At 58.7% G+C, this 16,323-nt stretch overlaps 2 protein-coding genes and 1 long non-coding RNA gene across 3 annotated transcripts; 1 reads left to right on the top strand and 2 right to left on the bottom strand.

The window, feature by feature from the left end:
• Positions 1–5,197: 5,197 nt before the first annotated feature.
• Rad17 (Rad17 checkpoint clamp loader component) lies at positions 5,198–12,290 on the top strand. Its single transcript, XM_037236591.1, has 12 exons — positions 5,198–5,234; positions 5,585–5,733; positions 6,032–6,222; positions 6,681–6,809; positions 7,115–7,188; positions 7,608–7,712; positions 8,040–8,174; positions 8,904–9,130; positions 9,594–9,733; positions 10,652–10,761; positions 11,244–11,307; positions 11,880–12,290. The coding sequence occupies exons 3-12, from the start codon at positions 6,098–6,100 to the stop codon at positions 11,941–11,943; spliced, it is 1,173 nt and encodes a 390-aa protein (XP_037092486.1). The 5' UTR covers positions 5,198–5,234; positions 5,585–5,733; positions 6,032–6,097; the 3' UTR covers positions 11,944–12,290.
• A 109-nt stretch (positions 12,291–12,399) lies between these two features.
• On the bottom strand, positions 12,400–13,505 carry LOC119112410 (uncharacterized). The gene is made up of 2 exons (XR_005095713.1): positions 13,421–13,505; positions 12,400–12,952 (listed from the first exon to the last, which is right to left on the bottom strand). It is a non-coding gene; the product is annotated as an uncharacterized LOC119112410 (long non-coding RNA).
• Positions 13,506–14,031: 526 nt separating this feature from the next.
• Positions 14,032–16,213, bottom strand: LOC119111354 (uncharacterized). The gene is made up of 5 exons (XM_037235170.1): positions 15,879–16,213; positions 15,354–15,604; positions 15,005–15,114; positions 14,181–14,302; positions 14,032–14,100 (listed from the first exon to the last, which is right to left on the bottom strand). Exons 1-5 carry the CDS (start codon positions 16,020–16,022, stop codon positions 14,032–14,034), a joined length of 696 nt encoding a protein of 231 aa, XP_037091065.1. The 5' UTR covers positions 16,023–16,213.
• Between the last annotated feature and the right edge of the window lie 110 nt (positions 16,214–16,323).

Below are 16,323 nucleotides of genomic sequence, written 5' to 3'. Positions count from 1 at the left end.
TTTGGTCTCAAAAGACCCTTCGGCCCCTCTTCAGGCCCCTCAAACACCGCTCCGACTCAGGGTCACCCGTCGCCACAAGACTCCTGTTCGGCACAGTGGCCCTTAACGGACGTAGGAGCCCCTCATGGTGTCAGGGACCCCAAACATTGCAAATTGCGGACCCCGGCCTTTTTTCTGCTTGGGAAATGGGTCTCAGGGGCTCAGTCTGATATGGAGCCAGCTGTTCGGTATTCGTGGTCTCTGACCGACTTAGACAGCTGCATTGTCCCGGGGCTCCTCAAACAGCGCAAGAGGGCCTCCGACTGATATTTCAGGACGCAACCTTACGGACTGCGATTCTTTACATGACCTACAACCAGTCCTTCGGGCACTTATGCCCTCAAAACGAGACTTTGATCGTCAGTTCCGGTGGGCCGCCCGGGCGCCTCTTCGGGCCTCATCGAAAACTTCCCTTGGTCGGCTTGGGGCCCTTGGGAGCACAGGGCCCTCTGTTTGGCGCTGTGGGCCCCTGACAGATAAAACGCCCCGACCAGTGTAAATCACTGGCCCCAGCTTTACAGCTGATTGGGAAGTGAGTCTTCAGGCCCATATTGACACGAAGCAAACTGTGAGGTACGGTGTTACCTGACCAGTGTGTAGGCCCATATCAACCCAGGGGTTTCCCTATAGGCGCAAAGGGCCCTCTGACCGTTATTTGAGAGTCCGTCTTCGCAGGCCGGGGCATCTGAATAAGACTCCGGCCAGCTCTTTATGCTCTTACATCCTCCAATCACACCCTTGATCGTTGGATCCGGTGGGCCCGCTAGGCTCTTCGCGCCTCCACGAACACTGCCTCTGACCAGCTCGGGGCCCCTTGACAACTCAGTGGACAACTCAGATCGACTCAGTGGGCCTCTGATCAGCGCGCAAGGCCCCCGGCTGGTATTAGAGTGCCCGGCCCTCGGGGCCTGGGCCCCTGAATGGGACCTCCAGTTAGCCTTTAAGACCCTCAAATCGAGCCCTTAATTGCGGGTTCGGAGGGGCCCGAAGGGCCCCACGGAGCCCAAAGAGGAAGGGGGGACACGTGCCACCTGTGCCCCCTGCTTACTCTACTGCCACGGAGCGTTCGATATGTGGGCCAACGGGAGTTCTTTTTTTTAACTTTGCCTTCCTTTTTCCCTTTACCTTTAACTACTTCAGACAGTAACAAGCGCCAACAACTTCAGACCCCACACTCTCTAGCTAACCGTCGACCATGATGCATTTCCTATAAAGAGGTATCTGGAAGTGTGTGTCCTGCTCCGAAATTACCACCATCCATCCCATCCATACCATCCGTAAGTTGAGCGCCTCTTCTGATTCCTAACTCATTTCAATTTCTTCCCTTCTCATTCAAGTGTTCACCCTCTTTGTGTGTGGAAACGGCCTAAAGATCCTTCACTGCTACTTGTGCTGGCATGAAGCCTATCCTTTCATTGAACTCCAACTTAAACTAACAAGGCCTATGTTCGAGACCCATGGTGGTTCGTTCCTGTTCTCCATCTTTGACAATTACCCCGTCGCTATTAATTTACTGGTGAATCCTGACAACACACCACACCAATCGCTGTTACTCACCTTTTCGTGGGCACTCTTGGCAGTCCAATTCCCCTGTTATCGATTCTTCGCTGCATCACCCAAAATTAGAGATGGGCGAACCCACCCCACCTGACAGAAGAGCCTCTAAATCGAACTCCCGCTTCTTTGTCAGTGATTTTTCAAATCTTGTAGCGCTTTCTTTCCATGGTCACAGGCAGACAAAAAATCGTAGGCTGCGTTCGATCTGTCATCAGCAAGTTTGTCAACACCAATCACGGCCCAGCATTCTCTCCTGTCGATATGGGCATTCCAAGACCACATTCCACATAAGTGTCTGCACATTCCAAGACCACATAAGTGAATCTGCGATAAACCGGAGTTGGGCCCCGTTCGACGGTGCGTTCGATGTGTGGGCTGACGGGAAAGTTTTTTTAACTTAACTTCCCTTTCTTCCTTTTTCTTTTTCTTCATACCACACAATTACTCTGGCTTGCCTCCAACCATGGCATAATGCGTACAAAGCGGTGTTTGGAAGTGTGGCTTCTGTTCCGGTGTTACCACCATGTATCCCATCCGTGTGTTGAGTACTTCTTCCCATTTCCAATTCATTTTAGTTTCGTCCCTCTCATTCTAACTGCTTACTTATGACGCCATTAATTTACTGGGCAATGCAACCACACACCACACCAGTCACTATCACTCACCTTTTCATGAGTACTCTTGGCATTTCAGTTCCGTCCTCATCTATCTTACGTCGCATTTACCCCAAAATTAGAGGCAAGTGCCCCCACCCCCCTCTCGCGTATTCGCCAGCCCGAGAGCTCCGAGAGCGCCAACAAGTCAAACTCCCGTTTCTTTGTCAGAGTGATTTTGTAGTCTTGTAGCGCTTGCTCTCCAAGCTCACGGGTTGACAAAAAATCCTGGCTCCATCGTCAGCCGGCGCGTGACATAACAGGCTACGTGACCGTGTAGTCACATTACGTGACGTAGGGCGAATGCTGGGAAGTAATTGGTGCTGACAAACGTGCTAACGACAGACCGAACGGAACGCGACGTTGATGTGTGGTCTAAAGTAAAAGGTAAAGGAAGAGGGGAAGTTAATAGGCAGAAGGCAAGTGAAAAACTTTCCCGTCAACTCACACACCGAACTTAACCCACATAGAACTTTCCGGCAGCGCGCGTGACGTCACGCATTCCGGCTGACAATCGTGCTGACGATAGATCAAACGGGGCCCTAACACCATCGACAGCCCGCGCATGACGTCACAGACAACAGGCTTTGTTGTCACTTGACATGACGTAGGGCAGATACTAGTCCGTGATTGGTGCTACCATGCTGACCATAGGGTCGAGCGCAGCCTCAGTTAAATAGGCGCACAACAGGCAAATGTGGCAGCAAAAGTCACAGGAAGCTCTGGCGCGTATGGTTCGAACGGTTTCATGTGTAGGACACCTATAAACGGGTCTTAGTATTTCATGTGTATACAAATTTAGTGTCGGTGATTGAAAAGTAAAACAGAGCCAAGGCCAGTTTTCTTCCACATAGCCAGGGCGAAGCTGTAAACGAACATGGGATGTTGTTGGATGGTTTGGAGTATGACCGGGTGGGGTGAAGGGTCTTGAGACATGGTGCAGTGGTCATGACGCCTTGTCCATAACATTCGTTATTCAACAACACACGGCTCCATTAATGACCACCACTTAAGCTGGTTATTTATTTGGTTGGTTGCATTCATGATTCATTATTAGTATGGGTGTTAGTGGTCATGAATGTGTCAACAGCATGCTCAGTGGGTCTCATGATTCAGTGACACTGTCACACCTCTGAGGAGGAAAGCAGTGAGTTCATCTTTTGGGCTTGATATTGGATAATAGAGCATTGTATACATGGATGGCTGCTACCAGACACCTAGCAATGCTTTTGCCATAACTTTCTCTAATGCTATATTTGAATTTGGTATATTTAGCATTGACATGTTTGATTGTAATTTGTTCATTTTATTTTGGCATTGCTGCCAATGACAAACTCAGTAAATCAGTGACAACTGAACAAGTCTTGACTAGTTATTGAAGGTATACCCTACATGATGCATTTTGATGCTGGTGAATGCACATCAGTACAGTGCAGTATTTATAAGACATTTCCTATTGCAGCCAACCATGTGCCACCAGTCATGCTGCTTTTGATGCAGATGAACAGAATGCAAGGGAAATATGTTAAACTCACCATATATGTAAGACCTTAAAGGCTGCCATGAGTCAGATTTCCCCCATCCAGACCCAGGCAACCCGCAACACATGGGGATGTACCCATGTCCGCCAGCTATCTCACAATGGTCATTGATGGTTGTGGTTTCAAAGTGTTTTGAATGGAACTAAGTATAACTGGATAAAATACAATATTAGATATTGCATGATATTTTGCTCATGAAGCATCTGCCCAATATTTAATAAATTTCATACCCTTACTGGTGCACATGCTCATGGTTTTCACCAAATCTGTGCCTAGCCCAGGCAGGTGCCTATTTTATAATGGTGCATGCAGCACACCTGTTAAGCCCTCTGTGGGGCTTTACTGGGCACTGGTAGTCATTCAGTTCAAAAGTGGCTACATGAAATAATGTAGCCATAACAAAAATGAATTGTCATAAAACCCACATGAGTAATGCAAAATGCAGTCTTGAAATGTTCATGAACAGCTTTTGACAACCAGCTGCAGAAAAAGGTTATTCAGGAGCAGGTTGGCTCATCAAATAAAACAATCCCTGATTGCTGATAAGATTCATCTATTTAATACTTTTTAGGAATTAATTTTTGGGAATTAATTGATGACTGTGATTTTAGTTGCTATATCATTTGATGCATGGCATGCCTTTAGTTTTGACAATAATTTGACCATGTGTTTGGTGGTCTATGAATTACTTTTTGTTAATGTTAGAAGCAATTTCTTGGGCAGCAAATACCATATAAAAAACATTTCTTTTGTGAGATTGCCAGTACACATTTGATACTAAGTGGTTGGCTCAGTCCTTCTGAGGGTAATAATTTTGTTCTGGTTTCTGATTAATGTGGGTCTGCACTGATTGTTATCCCTTTGATGTTCTTGATAAAACCATCAGGCAAAGTTTTTCAAAAATGGTGATGGTTGAACTGCTGACTGTCCCACAGATGGTGGGAGTAGAAAGGCCAGTAGGTAATCACAAGTAGCTCATATTTTTAATATCCTTCATGTGAGCAAGATAGAGGTGATGCTATTGGTACTTTTGGAAGTGCTGTCAGCTATTTGCACTGTGTATCCCTGAGGGTGACATGAACTTTACTACTGCTGGTCTTGTTGGCACTGCCTTTCACTGACAGCCCCACTCCCACAGTCCCCTCAGGTGGACTAGTGACCTGCTCCGCTGCCAAGTATGTGGGTGTGCTCTACGTTTTCGGACGGGCCGGCTTCGGCGGCGGCAGTGGCAGCGCCCCGGCGACGGGCCCGGCCAGCTCGGGAGCGTGCCGTCGCCCGAGCTTCCGCGGACGCCGCCGCCGGCCGGCCTGACGCCGGCCTCTGGGCCGAGCGTCACCAGCCGCGCCACTGTCAGCAGCTGGCCGTACACCGCGCCAAGGTGGAGGAGCTGGAGCGGCGGCTGGCGGACACGCAGCGTCGCCTGGAGGCCGCCGAACCCGCCGCGGTGAGCGCCGACTCTGGCGGCACTGACGGGCCGACACAGCAGGCGAGCCTGAGCAGCATTAGGCAGCAGGCGGTGTGTTGCAACCGCTTGCCCCGCGCGTACCCGGCCATCAACTCCATGTCGATAGCGGCGCCTGCATGTGTCAGCAGTGGTGTGTCCCTGTGCAGGCGCTGTTGTCCACCATGTCAGCAGCATCTCTGACCATGCCTCCATGTGTCCCGCATCAGATTTGCTGCCTGCCCACGTCAGCGTCGTCCTGCCCCGCCCCCCCCCCCCCCCCCCCCCCCGCCTCCCCGCCCCCACCGCCGTCCGTTCCCCGTCATCAGCAGCGTCACCCGGCCGCGCCGCAGAGCCCGTTCCTGCTGGTGACGGGGCCGGCCGGCTGCGGCAAGTCGGCCTGCATCCGCTGCGTGGCCGACCGGCTGGACATGGCGCTGGTGGAGTGGCTCAGCCCCGGCGCAGCCCGCTACCAGCGCGGACGCGCAGCTCTCCGACGGCGGTGGGTTACCAGAGGCGGCCGTGTCGTGCCGCACCCAGCCAACCAGCTAGGGTCGCCGCCAGGCCACGCAACCGGCGGAATGTGGTTAACAACGTCGACGATGGTAGCGACGTTTCAAGTCACTTCAGCGGCCGTGACGCGTCGGCTATCAGGAGGGCTTTCCATCGGCCAGTTTGTTCGCCGTCTGCCGCGGCCGTCTTTACACCAGACGCGGAAAGTGAGCGTGTTCAACAGATGCGCAGTGGCGGGGCGCGCGCCGACTTCCCGCCTCTAGTCTGAGGGCGGCGTCTGCCGACAGGCGCGTGGCAGGGTGCAGATGACTCGGTGACACCTGACGGTCAAGCTGCGCCAGTTCACTGACTTCATGGTGCGGGCCAACCGTTACGGCTCAGTGCTGCCAGCTGGCGGCGGCAGGGCGAGACTGGTGCTCGTCGACGACCTGCCCAATGTGATCGCCTACAGGAAGGAGGAGTTCTATGATGTTCTCAGGTGGGTGAGGTCGATTGGCGGAAGGATATGTCGAAGACAGTCATGTAGTGCGGCTATCAGTGTAATATTGTGAAGCCCGTTGCATCCTGTTGCTGGGGAACTGAGGGAACAATGGCCTTCAGCTAATATGCTCGTAAATATATAGCAACATTTCCCATTTCCTCACTGCAGCCGTTGGTGGTTCTACCGATGTATTTGCAAACGTACCTCAACCCTACCATTGCTAGTCCGCGACCGATGCCTCACCACATTGTTCAACCCTGTCGCTGACTGTCCAGTACCAGGCCGCAGCGTGAGGTGACAGTGACACCCAGCTGACCTTGTCCTCCGCGGTCCCACCACTGACGGCGTCACCAGCCGAGTGGGCGCGCCAGCGGCACGGGACCTGTGCAGACGGCTCTCCCCCCGATACAGCCCTGGCCGCCCCGCCTGACGTCCCGACCGCCGCCCGGTTACAGGCGGTACAGCCGCGGCGCGCGCAGTCCATGCGTGTTCGTCATGAGCGACGGCGCCGCTCGCTCCGACCTCGGCCAGCTGAGCGTGTTCCCCGACAGCGTGCAGGCCGAGCTGGGCGTGCAACACATCACGTGAGCCGCCGCCGCCCTCGCCGGTCGGCCTGCTTGTGTTGGCTGCAGCGACAGTGGCATGGCTTGCGCGCGTACGCAACCGCGATTATCAGGAGCATCTCTCTGCCAGCGGTGGCCAGTGTGGCGGTGTCCCTGGTGGCATGCGGATGTTGATGGCCGCCCCGACGGTTGAATGCCCGTCTGCGGGTGGAGAGGAGGCCTCTGTCGCGCAACGACCGCCCATGTCCGGCGTTCGGGTTCGTGACGACTGTGCTGCGCTACCGAGCTAAGTCGTCTTGGATCATGGCGGGCCTGCTATGCTCCAGGTTCCGTCCGCTGACCCAGAAGCAGCTGGTGACGGCGATGGAGAGGATTCTGGCTGTGGAGGCGTCTGGGGCAGGTACAGTGGCGTCTCTATCCGCCCGGGTACAGCCGACACTGGTCCGCGCTGCGTAGCGCGTGGATGCCTATCAAAATGGACATTGCCCACCAGCATGGGTGACATAGCCGTAGCAACCGGCTTTTAATCGCCAAAAACTGGCCGACAAATACTATTTCAGCGGGCTGCTATCAACCCTGGATACCGTCCGAGCCTTGCGGTCCTCTGCGTTTTTTACACCGGATATCAAAACACGACGCGCCTTCTAGAAACAGTTGCCTGCTGCATACAATCAGCATCCATCGTTGATCACTTTAGCCTCTGATTTTGGAATATTGCTAACTTCGGACCAAGGCTGCCTGCTTCTGTGGTCGAGCCGTCTTCGCTGTGACCGCGTCGGCCGCGTGGGTCTGACTCCAGCGGGGACGGCCGCGTTGCAGCGGGCGTACGCCACCCGGGCCGGCCCGTGCTGGACCAGCTGGCTGCCGCCGCCTCCGGGGACGTCCGCGCCGCCGTCAACGCCCTGCAGTTCGTCTGCGTCCAGGGTCGGTGGTGGTGGTGCCAGGGCGGCAGGAGGTGGGGTCGGATGGGCGCTGTCAGACGCTCGTGTCTGTGATGTTCGTGCGGTACCGTGTCGGTAGGAGACGGGTATGCCCCAGCCGCGGGCAGCGCATTATCGGGGCGCGGACGCTGCCATGACCCGGAATTCAGGGCCGACTTGCCAGTAATCTGACAATGAAGGGCTGACTTCCTCGCTTTGCTGAGCCTCGGCCGTGACGCGGGCTGAGGCTCTCCTGAAATTGGTTCTCCTGGATTGGATCCTGAGACGAGTACGCTGCCAGGCCCTGACCTGCGCTGTGTGGCTGCTGCAGGCGGTCAGCGGCGGCGAGCCGCGGAGCCGGCCTGGCAGGCACAGAAGAGGCTCCGGACGGAGGAGCCTGCTGTGGGCGGCAGGGACGCTTCGCTCGGACTGTTCAGAGCCGTGGGCAAGATCATCTACGCCAAACGTTCGTGCCGCAGACACATCCGCTGATACACAATACACGTGCTCATGAGAGAGTGAGGGGTGCCGTTCATGTAGTAGTTGGGCTGCGCTTCTGGGAAATCAGAGGCACGGGCTTCAGTTCCCTAGACGCGCGCTCCGCCTATCAGGGTGAGGAGCACGCGATACCGTGTAGCCTCAGCAGCTGGGTGCGTCGTAATGCCCCAATGATAGGGATAAAGACAGCGAGGAACATCGTGTTTGTAGGCACCCGCCTTGTACACGTGTATGCATTCACTCATTTAAACACCAGACAATGTTTTCAGTGTTGAAGGTGTTCTGTTTCGTGGGTGTAGGTCACTATGCACTCTGCAACCATGCTCAGTTTTCTAGCAAAAATCATCCGCCATCCCATCCGCCATTCATCACTTGTTTTATTACCAAGACATGAACCAAGCGACCAGCGACCAGACAGTGACGGTGCGCTGTGGCGGCGCGCTCGTGCTGGGCGTCGGCCGGTCCGGCCAGGTGCCGGCCGGACCCAGGCGCCGCGCCCCAGCCGTGTCCGGCCGTGGCGGCGTTTGTTGTCCGTCCTTGTGTGACTGTGGCGCTGTCTGTTGTCCGTCCTTGTGTGACCGCGGCGCCTCTGTTGTCCGTCTTTGTGTGTTTACGGCGCAGTCTGTTGCCCTTCCTTATCCGACCGTGGCGCCGTCTCTTGTCCTTAAGTGACCGTCGACCGTCCGTCGCTGCTCAGGCGGTGACGGGGAGGAGCCGGCGCTGCCGCCGAGCCTGGCGGACCAGCGGCGTGCCCCGCTGCTGGAGCGGCAGCCAGAGGAGGTGTGCGAGCGCGCCGGCGTCCAGCCCGACACGCTGGTCGCCCACCTGCACCACAACTACCCGGACTTCTGCGGCCAGCTGGAGGACGCCGTCACCAGCGCCACCTACATCAGCCACGCCGACCTGATGGCGGCCGACTGGCAGGTGTGGCCCCGCGGGCGCCGTCTGCGCGAGGCCCGGTCCGCACTGCGCCCGGTCTCGCCCGCCAGCGGCGACCACCGCCGACGGCTATTGGTCAGAGTGGGGTCATGGGATGGTTGCGTTTCATGTTCACCGAAGGTGATCGGCTGAGGACGTCGTCACCGGACATTGAGCGAAATGCCGAGCGTGTCAAGGGACGAGGCTAAAGTGATGTCGGTCAGACCGTGCGTCACTGGCGCCATCTGCGCCAATAGCGCTGACGGAACGGAAGTCAACTAGCGCCATCTGTGTGTTAGATTGGGAGAGGACACGGTGCAATACCTGTCCTTGTGATGCTGCGCAGGCGCTCATGCAGACGTGTCGGACAAAGTGAGATCAGAAGCCGACGAAGCGCGCCCCACTGGATCCGCTTCACCTGTGCCGATTGGCCGTCTGACCGCGAGTGACGCCGCCTGCCTGTCGTCAGTCGCGCGCGGCGATGCTGGCGTACGGCAGCTCGGTGGCGGCCCGGGGCGTCATGTTCGCCCGTCAAAGCTCGGTCAGCCTCGGCTTCCGCCAGTTCTCGCAGCCCCAGCTGACGCGGGTGGAGCAGCGCCGCCTGCGGAGGTACGCCACGCTGCAGGTCCCCGGCATCTCACCCCGGCATCTCACCGACGGTGTCCCTGGCGTCGAGCGAGCGTGCTGGCCCGTCTCGGACCAGCATGTTCGGTGCCTCTGTTCGTCTGCCGTCCATTTCATCGTTTGTTATCTCAGCCAGTATGGTCAGCCGTTATGACGACATTTCAAGATGCATGGCCAGTGATGCCGATCATTTTCGCATAGCACGTTATTCAAGTGCGGCTCTCAGGGCCCATGCTCCAACAGGAGCCGGGTCGTCTGCGTGCTTGGCACAGCCCGCCCGCGCCCTCCGTGTCTGTCCCCCTCCGGCCCTGATTTCCGGTCGCTGTGTCTGTCCTGCTCCGGCCCCGATCCCCGGCCGCTGTGTCTGTCCCCCTCCTGCCCTGATTTCCGGTCGCTGTGTCTGTCCTGCTCCGGCCCTGGCCCCCCGGTCGCCGTGTCTGTCCGGCTCCAGCCCTGACCACCGGCTAGTGTGCCTCGCTCCAGCCCTGGCCCCCGGCCGCTGTGGCTGTCCTGCTCCAGCCCTGGCCCCCGGCCGCTGTGTCTGTCCTGCTCCAGCCCTGACCCCCGGCTAGTGTGCCTCGCTCCAGCCCTGGCCCCGGCCGCTGTGTCTGTCCGGCCCCGGCCCTGACCCCTGGCCGCTATGTCCGTCCCGCTGCGGTCCTGACCCCCAGCCGCTGTGTCTGCCCCGCTCCGGTCCTGACCCCCGGCCGCTGTGTCTGTCCCGCTGCGGTCCTGACCCCCAGCCGCTGTGTCTGTTCCGCTCCGGTCCTGACCCCCGGCCGCTGTGTCCGTCCCGCTCCGGTCCTGACCCCCAGCCGCTGTGTCTGCCCCGCTCCTGTCCTGACCCCCGGCCGCTGTGTCTGTCCCGCTCCGGTCCTGACCCCCGGCCGATGTGTCCGTCAGACTGGAGGGTCTGCGCCTGGCGCTGGCCGACTGGCGGGTCACCACCGAGTCGTTGGTGACGGAGCTGCTGCCGTTCCTGGAGCTGCGCGCCGCCGGCCGCCGGCCCGGCCGTGAGTAGACGGAGCCGCGCCCAGCACGACAGGTTTTGGCGCTCGCCAGTCCTATGGCACAGGTATCGATGATCTGGTGCCAGGGGCGCACGTACCGTCACTCGCTCTGGTGTCCCGTACAGAGGCACCGATGATCTGGTGCCAGGGGCGCAGGCACCGTCACTCGCTCTGGTGTCCCGTACAGAGGCACCGTCACTCGCTCTGGTGTCCCGTACAGAGGCACCGATGATCTGGTGCCAGGGGCGCAGGCACCGTCACTCGCTCTGGTGTCCCGTGCAGAAATTGTTAGATGTTCACGTACTGCGATCAGTGCGTTAGTTGCTGCGCCCCGCACGTAGACCGCTTTAGTAAGTTTGCTGCGGCGAAGGGGTGACTTGAAGAACAAGAAATAAATGATGCTTACATAATTTTCCGCGTGCCCTGCGGCTTGCTCGTCGCTGACATTTGTCGCTCGCCGTGACATGCGATTGATGTTCTTGCAGTTCTGTCTCTCCCCGAACATGATATCAGCTTCTACCGAAGCCTCCATCTTCCGGTCATGGACAGGTAGTTATCCGTTCTTTGTGGCGTACTTCCGAGCTTCGTTATGCTTGCATTCTGAACAGTTCTTGATTACACCATCATGCAAATTTTGGGCTTATTCGTATATTCGTCTTATTTTTATTCGTCGTAGGCGATATTGACAGCTGTGCCGACAGTGTGGCCACGCTGTTCTGTCGCAGAGCTTTGTCACGTTCGGGGACTGTCAACTTTTTTTTGTTTGCTCTCTGTGAATGATGACCTCCGGCTCATCCTGTTTGGACGTTACGTGCTGTTACTGCAAGCCTCTAGCGGACGTTACCACCGGCTTATTTCTTTTACGCAACGTAACGAACAGGAGTGACTCGGCGCCAGTTGGTCTACCCCGGCTCCTCTCCAGTTGGAGAATTATCTCCTACAAAACTAAGCAACCCTTAGATGATTCAGAGCGCACTGACCAGGCCCCTGTTTGTGTTTGAATCGTGTGGTTTGATCCGAGATGTGCGCATTACGACGTCCTGTTCGTGGCGCGCGCGGCCACCGGCCGGCCGTCTCCCAGGACGCTGACGAGACCGGCCTGTCCGCCTGCCCATTCACAGCGCCGGCTGTGCCGAGCCGGACCAGCCGGACGACGAGCTGAACATCGAGGAGTACGCTGACTGAGGCCGGCGCCGCTCCGGACCGCCCGCCGGCCGGTGGCCCGATGCTCGGCGGTGGCGGCGCGGGGGCTGCCATCGGCGCACCGGCGGAGCGGCCCCCCACCGGACCGGCCGAGCGGACCCGGGCGCTGGCGGGAGCGCAGGCGTGGAGTCTGGCGGAGTTGCCGCCGGGCTGCGCCAACACTCGGCCTGTTTTATTGTCTTGGCAGCCTGCGATCGTTGATGTGTTGCAGACATTTATATTGCGAGCGTGTGTCGATTTTTGCTGTCGTGGCTTGAGGTTACCCCGCTACGATGCAAATAATTGCCGTTGATTTGGAGTTGTTCTTTGTTATAAGATCTGTCCCTGCGGCAGAAGTGGTCCCAGTGGTTGCCTATGATGAGTGATAATTCATGTTGCTGTAGATGCCTGGTTGAAAAGTAATGTTTTTTTCGGCAATCCCAGCCTTAATAGATCCCGGCATTTCTTTCCGTTGTATTGATCCTCATGTATGGTGATAAAGATGACGAGGACGTCTCGCTGGGATACTTCGTCAGACGAAGACGCCCCGTAAAAATAGAAGTGGAGGAGGCCTTAAAGTTGTGCATCAGTTTAAACAGTGGCAACTGCGTCCATAAAGTCTCGTAACATCAACAAATAACATAATAAATTATGCTTCTATCAAAGATAACCTAGAACAATATGCATATAGGAGACATTTGAGCAATCCAGTCATTACACATGGTATGTGTCAAATAACCATCTCCCAAAATCTGAAAACGACGCGCTATCAAAGCCGTCGCATGCTGTCCAAGCTTAACCACTCGCACCGCACAGCAGAGGCTCCACCTCTTGCACAGGACTATCACCGACGGTTCGTGCGACAGCCGCCGGGCGGCACCACCGCCGCTGCAGCCGCTCAGGTCGGCCGCACGGCGCAATGGTGGCCGGCTCGGTAGCCTCCCGACGCCGGGTACGGCTCAGACGCGTACACGAAGCGCGCCGGGCTGCTGTTGATGTGGGCCGCGTACCCCTGCGGGTCAGAGCGAGCGCGGGTCACGGCCGGCCCGGCCGGTGGGACTCGCGCCAGGTGGGTAACAGGACGGCCTCTGATGGCTGGCACACATGCGCGCCCGCGTGCCCAAAATGCTGTGGTTTGCGGTTATTTGTAAAACATGATTGGTTTTACTGACGATTGTTTGGTCTTACGCCGATATCTCTGATGCTGGTCAGGCCGAGGGGTTCAAAGCAAATACGATGTACACCAACGGACCAGATCGCTGCTCAACCCTTGCCTTGCATGGTTGATTGTCCCCAACATTGCACATGGGAGGCGCCCTTTCGCCACAGTCCTCAGTCGCATTAGCCAGCATGTGACTGAGACGCCGGCGTCCGTGAGCACGGCAGGCGGCCGAACGCCGCATCCTTCCGTCACGGCTTCCTCCAGCTTGCCACTGCGGCGCCGTTGCACCCAACCCTCCACCCTGGAGCGGTGCCTCACCCGTCGCTGATCGGCGTCTGATAGGCGCGGCTGGAAGTGCAGCTGGGCGAGGTGCGGGGGCGCCGCCGGCCGGCCGCGGCCCGCCTCTCGCGCCCAGCCGGCCGCCGCCTCCCGGGGCCCCGGCTCGTGAAGCGCCAGACTCCGCTTGAAGCTGTCGTTGCGCCGGGGCGTCCTGAGAACGGAGGCTAATGATGACGAACGGGCGAGGCCGGCGGCCGTACGGGTGTCCTTAATCGGACGGCAGTGTCAGGACTGCGGCCGCCAAATGACCGTGCTGGATGCGAAACAAAGCCGGGCGGCAGTGCCCGTGCGCTCTGTGGCCGTTTCCGCCCGCACATGATGGTCATTTGCAGTCGATTCATGCGTATAAGTAGGCAGTCCCGTTACAGCTGTATGGGTAGCTTACTCGATAACGCCTAATGGTTTATTTAACCACCAGTCCGACGTCTCGCACATGCGTGGCTCTCCAGAACCATCCAATTACCGCCGGTGTAGCCTGTTTTAAATCTCGTCTCCCACCAAAACCTGTTCGTCTTTCTCCACGTCCTGTTATCCCGCTGCCTATCTCCCTCTCTCTCTCTCTCGTTCCGCCTGTTGGCCGGTGTCATATCTCAGAGCCCTCTCTCCGCCGCCTGGCCGGCCTCTTCGCCGGCGGCACTCGCCTGGCGACCGGCTTCCTCCTGTCGGCGGCGGCCGTCGGCTCCGGCTCCGGCTCCGGCTGCGGCTCCGGCTGCGGCTCCGGCTGCGGCTGCAGCTCCGCGGCGTCGGCGCCGGCAGCCAGCGGGCTGGCGGCCGAGCCCAGCGCGAACTCGCGCCGGTAGTTATTGTGCATGGGCGCGGTGCGCAGCGGCTGCGTCTCGGCGTACGGGTCGGTCGTCGCCACTGGCGGCCAGGGAACGCGCGGTCATCGACGGCGGCGGCGGCTGCACGGGCGCCGCGCAGGCGCCGATGCCAGGCTGGATGCACCCTCTCTCCACATGATGCAACGGCTCGGCCTCCGTGCCCAGGAAGCGCAGGCGCGGGGTCGTGCGTGTTTACTGCTGTGGATCTACGTTAAATTTTAGGTCTGATCTGGCATGTTTGTTGGGTTCAGATTCGTCGCATGCAGCATCGAGACGGACCCGAGCACACCTATGTTGATAGTGTAGTTTCCGGGGCGAGCGGGTGAGTCTCGAGGAGCCGAAGACCCTGCGTACCGCCCGCCTACTGCCTATCCCAATACATGCGAGTGAAGACTAGTGGATCAGGTCAGCTCAGGATACCTGTTCGTATGTGGCCAGACGGAGGATACCGCCTCGTAAGATGTCAAATGAGAGACAATGGCGTCGCGTTAATCAGTCCAGACAGCCAGATCGTATCACGACATGAGAGCCCGGGCCGAGCTGTCCCGCTCAGGCCAGATCAGCTCGGCCCAGCCGAGTCGAGTCGAGTCGAGACGAGTTGATTCGAGTCGAGTCCATTTAGGTCGAGTCCAGTCGAGTCGAGTCAAGGTAAGTTGAGTCGAGTCGAGTCGAGTCAACTTAGGTCGAGTTGAGTCGGGTCGAGTCGAGTCGAGTTGCGCTCGCTCGCGGTGCCGGCGCTCACCGTGATTCCTGGCCGCGTGGGCGGCTCGGCTGTGCACGTCGCTGTAGATGGAGGCGGGCGTACGCCGGCCCTGCCGCGCCGGGCCAAACACTTCGCCGAACGGCACACCCCTGACGACAGAGCGGCGGCGTCAGACGAGCGCGCCGCCCGACCAGCTGCGAGCGGCAGCCGGGACTCGGCCGACGGGAGTAGCACACCGGCCAGATGGGGAGGGATATGCTGGCCCGCCCCGGGGGCGACCTGCCAGACCCCGCTTCTAGCCGTCAACGAATGAACCCCTGTGTGGCGCGAGACCCGTCCTGACCTGCGCGGGCGTAACCTGCTGGCTGCGGCCGGCCGCCGTCCTCACCTGCCGGGAAGCGGGTCGTGCGGCCGGGCGGCCGGCGGCCGGTAGTCGCCGTAGTCGCGGTAGTCGCGCCGCTCCTGCCGGTACTCGGACAGCTCCTGTGTGAGCCGCTTTGCCGAGTCCAGCGGAGGCGACGACTCATAGCCGCTGCTGGGCTGACGCGGTGCCGAGCCGGACAGGGACGGAGGACCCCGCTCCGACTCCGGGCTGTTCACCCCGCTCAGGTCACTCACGTCCTCCGTGAACTCGGCCACCTGTGGACGGACGGACACACCTGGCACTTGTCTGCGACGAATGTCCTCGTCTAGTGCAAGCAGAGGAGGCCTGTGTGGAGAGCACTGCATTAGCCGATTAAAATTGGGGTTGTGCTGCTAACAAAGGAAATACTTACTTTTGACGGCACTATGACATGTTTCGGGATCCGGTTTAATACCACGTCATGCACAAAACTCTTGAGGCGTCCGAGTCTGTCATTTTTCTTTCCGTGTTTCTCTGTCTGTGCCAACCTCTCACTCCTGCTCTCCTCACCTGTTTGTAGATGGACTTGCGCTTATCGGGTGGCCGGCCGCTGCGCCGGCGGGCGGCCGAGAGGATCTCCTGTCGGAAGCCGTCGTGCGGCTCCCGCGCGGCGGCCGGCGCACCCTCCGGCTCCTGACGCGCCACGTGAACCATGTCCTCGTGGCCGCGCGCTACCTCCTTGCGCGCGCGGATCCAGTTGCGCACGCCGGACAGGAAGGTCTGCTTGTCCTTGTTCTTGGCGTGCCGGTGCTGCGGCAGGACAGGCAGCGAGGCGGGCCCGTCGGACGCGCTGATCGCCGACAGCGGCGGCAGGCTGGCGTAGTCCGGCGCCGCGCTGGCGTAGTCCGGCGGCGGGCACGGGGGCCGCGGCGCGCCGCCAGCCGGCCCGCAGCCGACGGCGATCTGCAGGCTGGCTGGGCCCCGGGCCGGCTCCGGCGGCGACTCGGCCGCCGAC

The sequence above is a fragment of the Pollicipes pollicipes genome, unplaced genomic scaffold (assembly GCF_011947565.3).
Source record: "Pollicipes pollicipes isolate AB1234 unplaced genomic scaffold, Ppol_2.1 Scaffold_7261;HRSCAF=8764_pilon_pilon_pilon, whole genome shotgun sequence".
Classification (NCBI taxonomy): Eukaryota; Metazoa; Arthropoda; class Thecostraca; order Pollicipedomorpha; family Pollicipedidae; genus Pollicipes; species Pollicipes pollicipes.
Note: the sequence above shows the minus strand (reverse complement) of the source record. Positions and strands in the feature narration are given on the sequence as shown.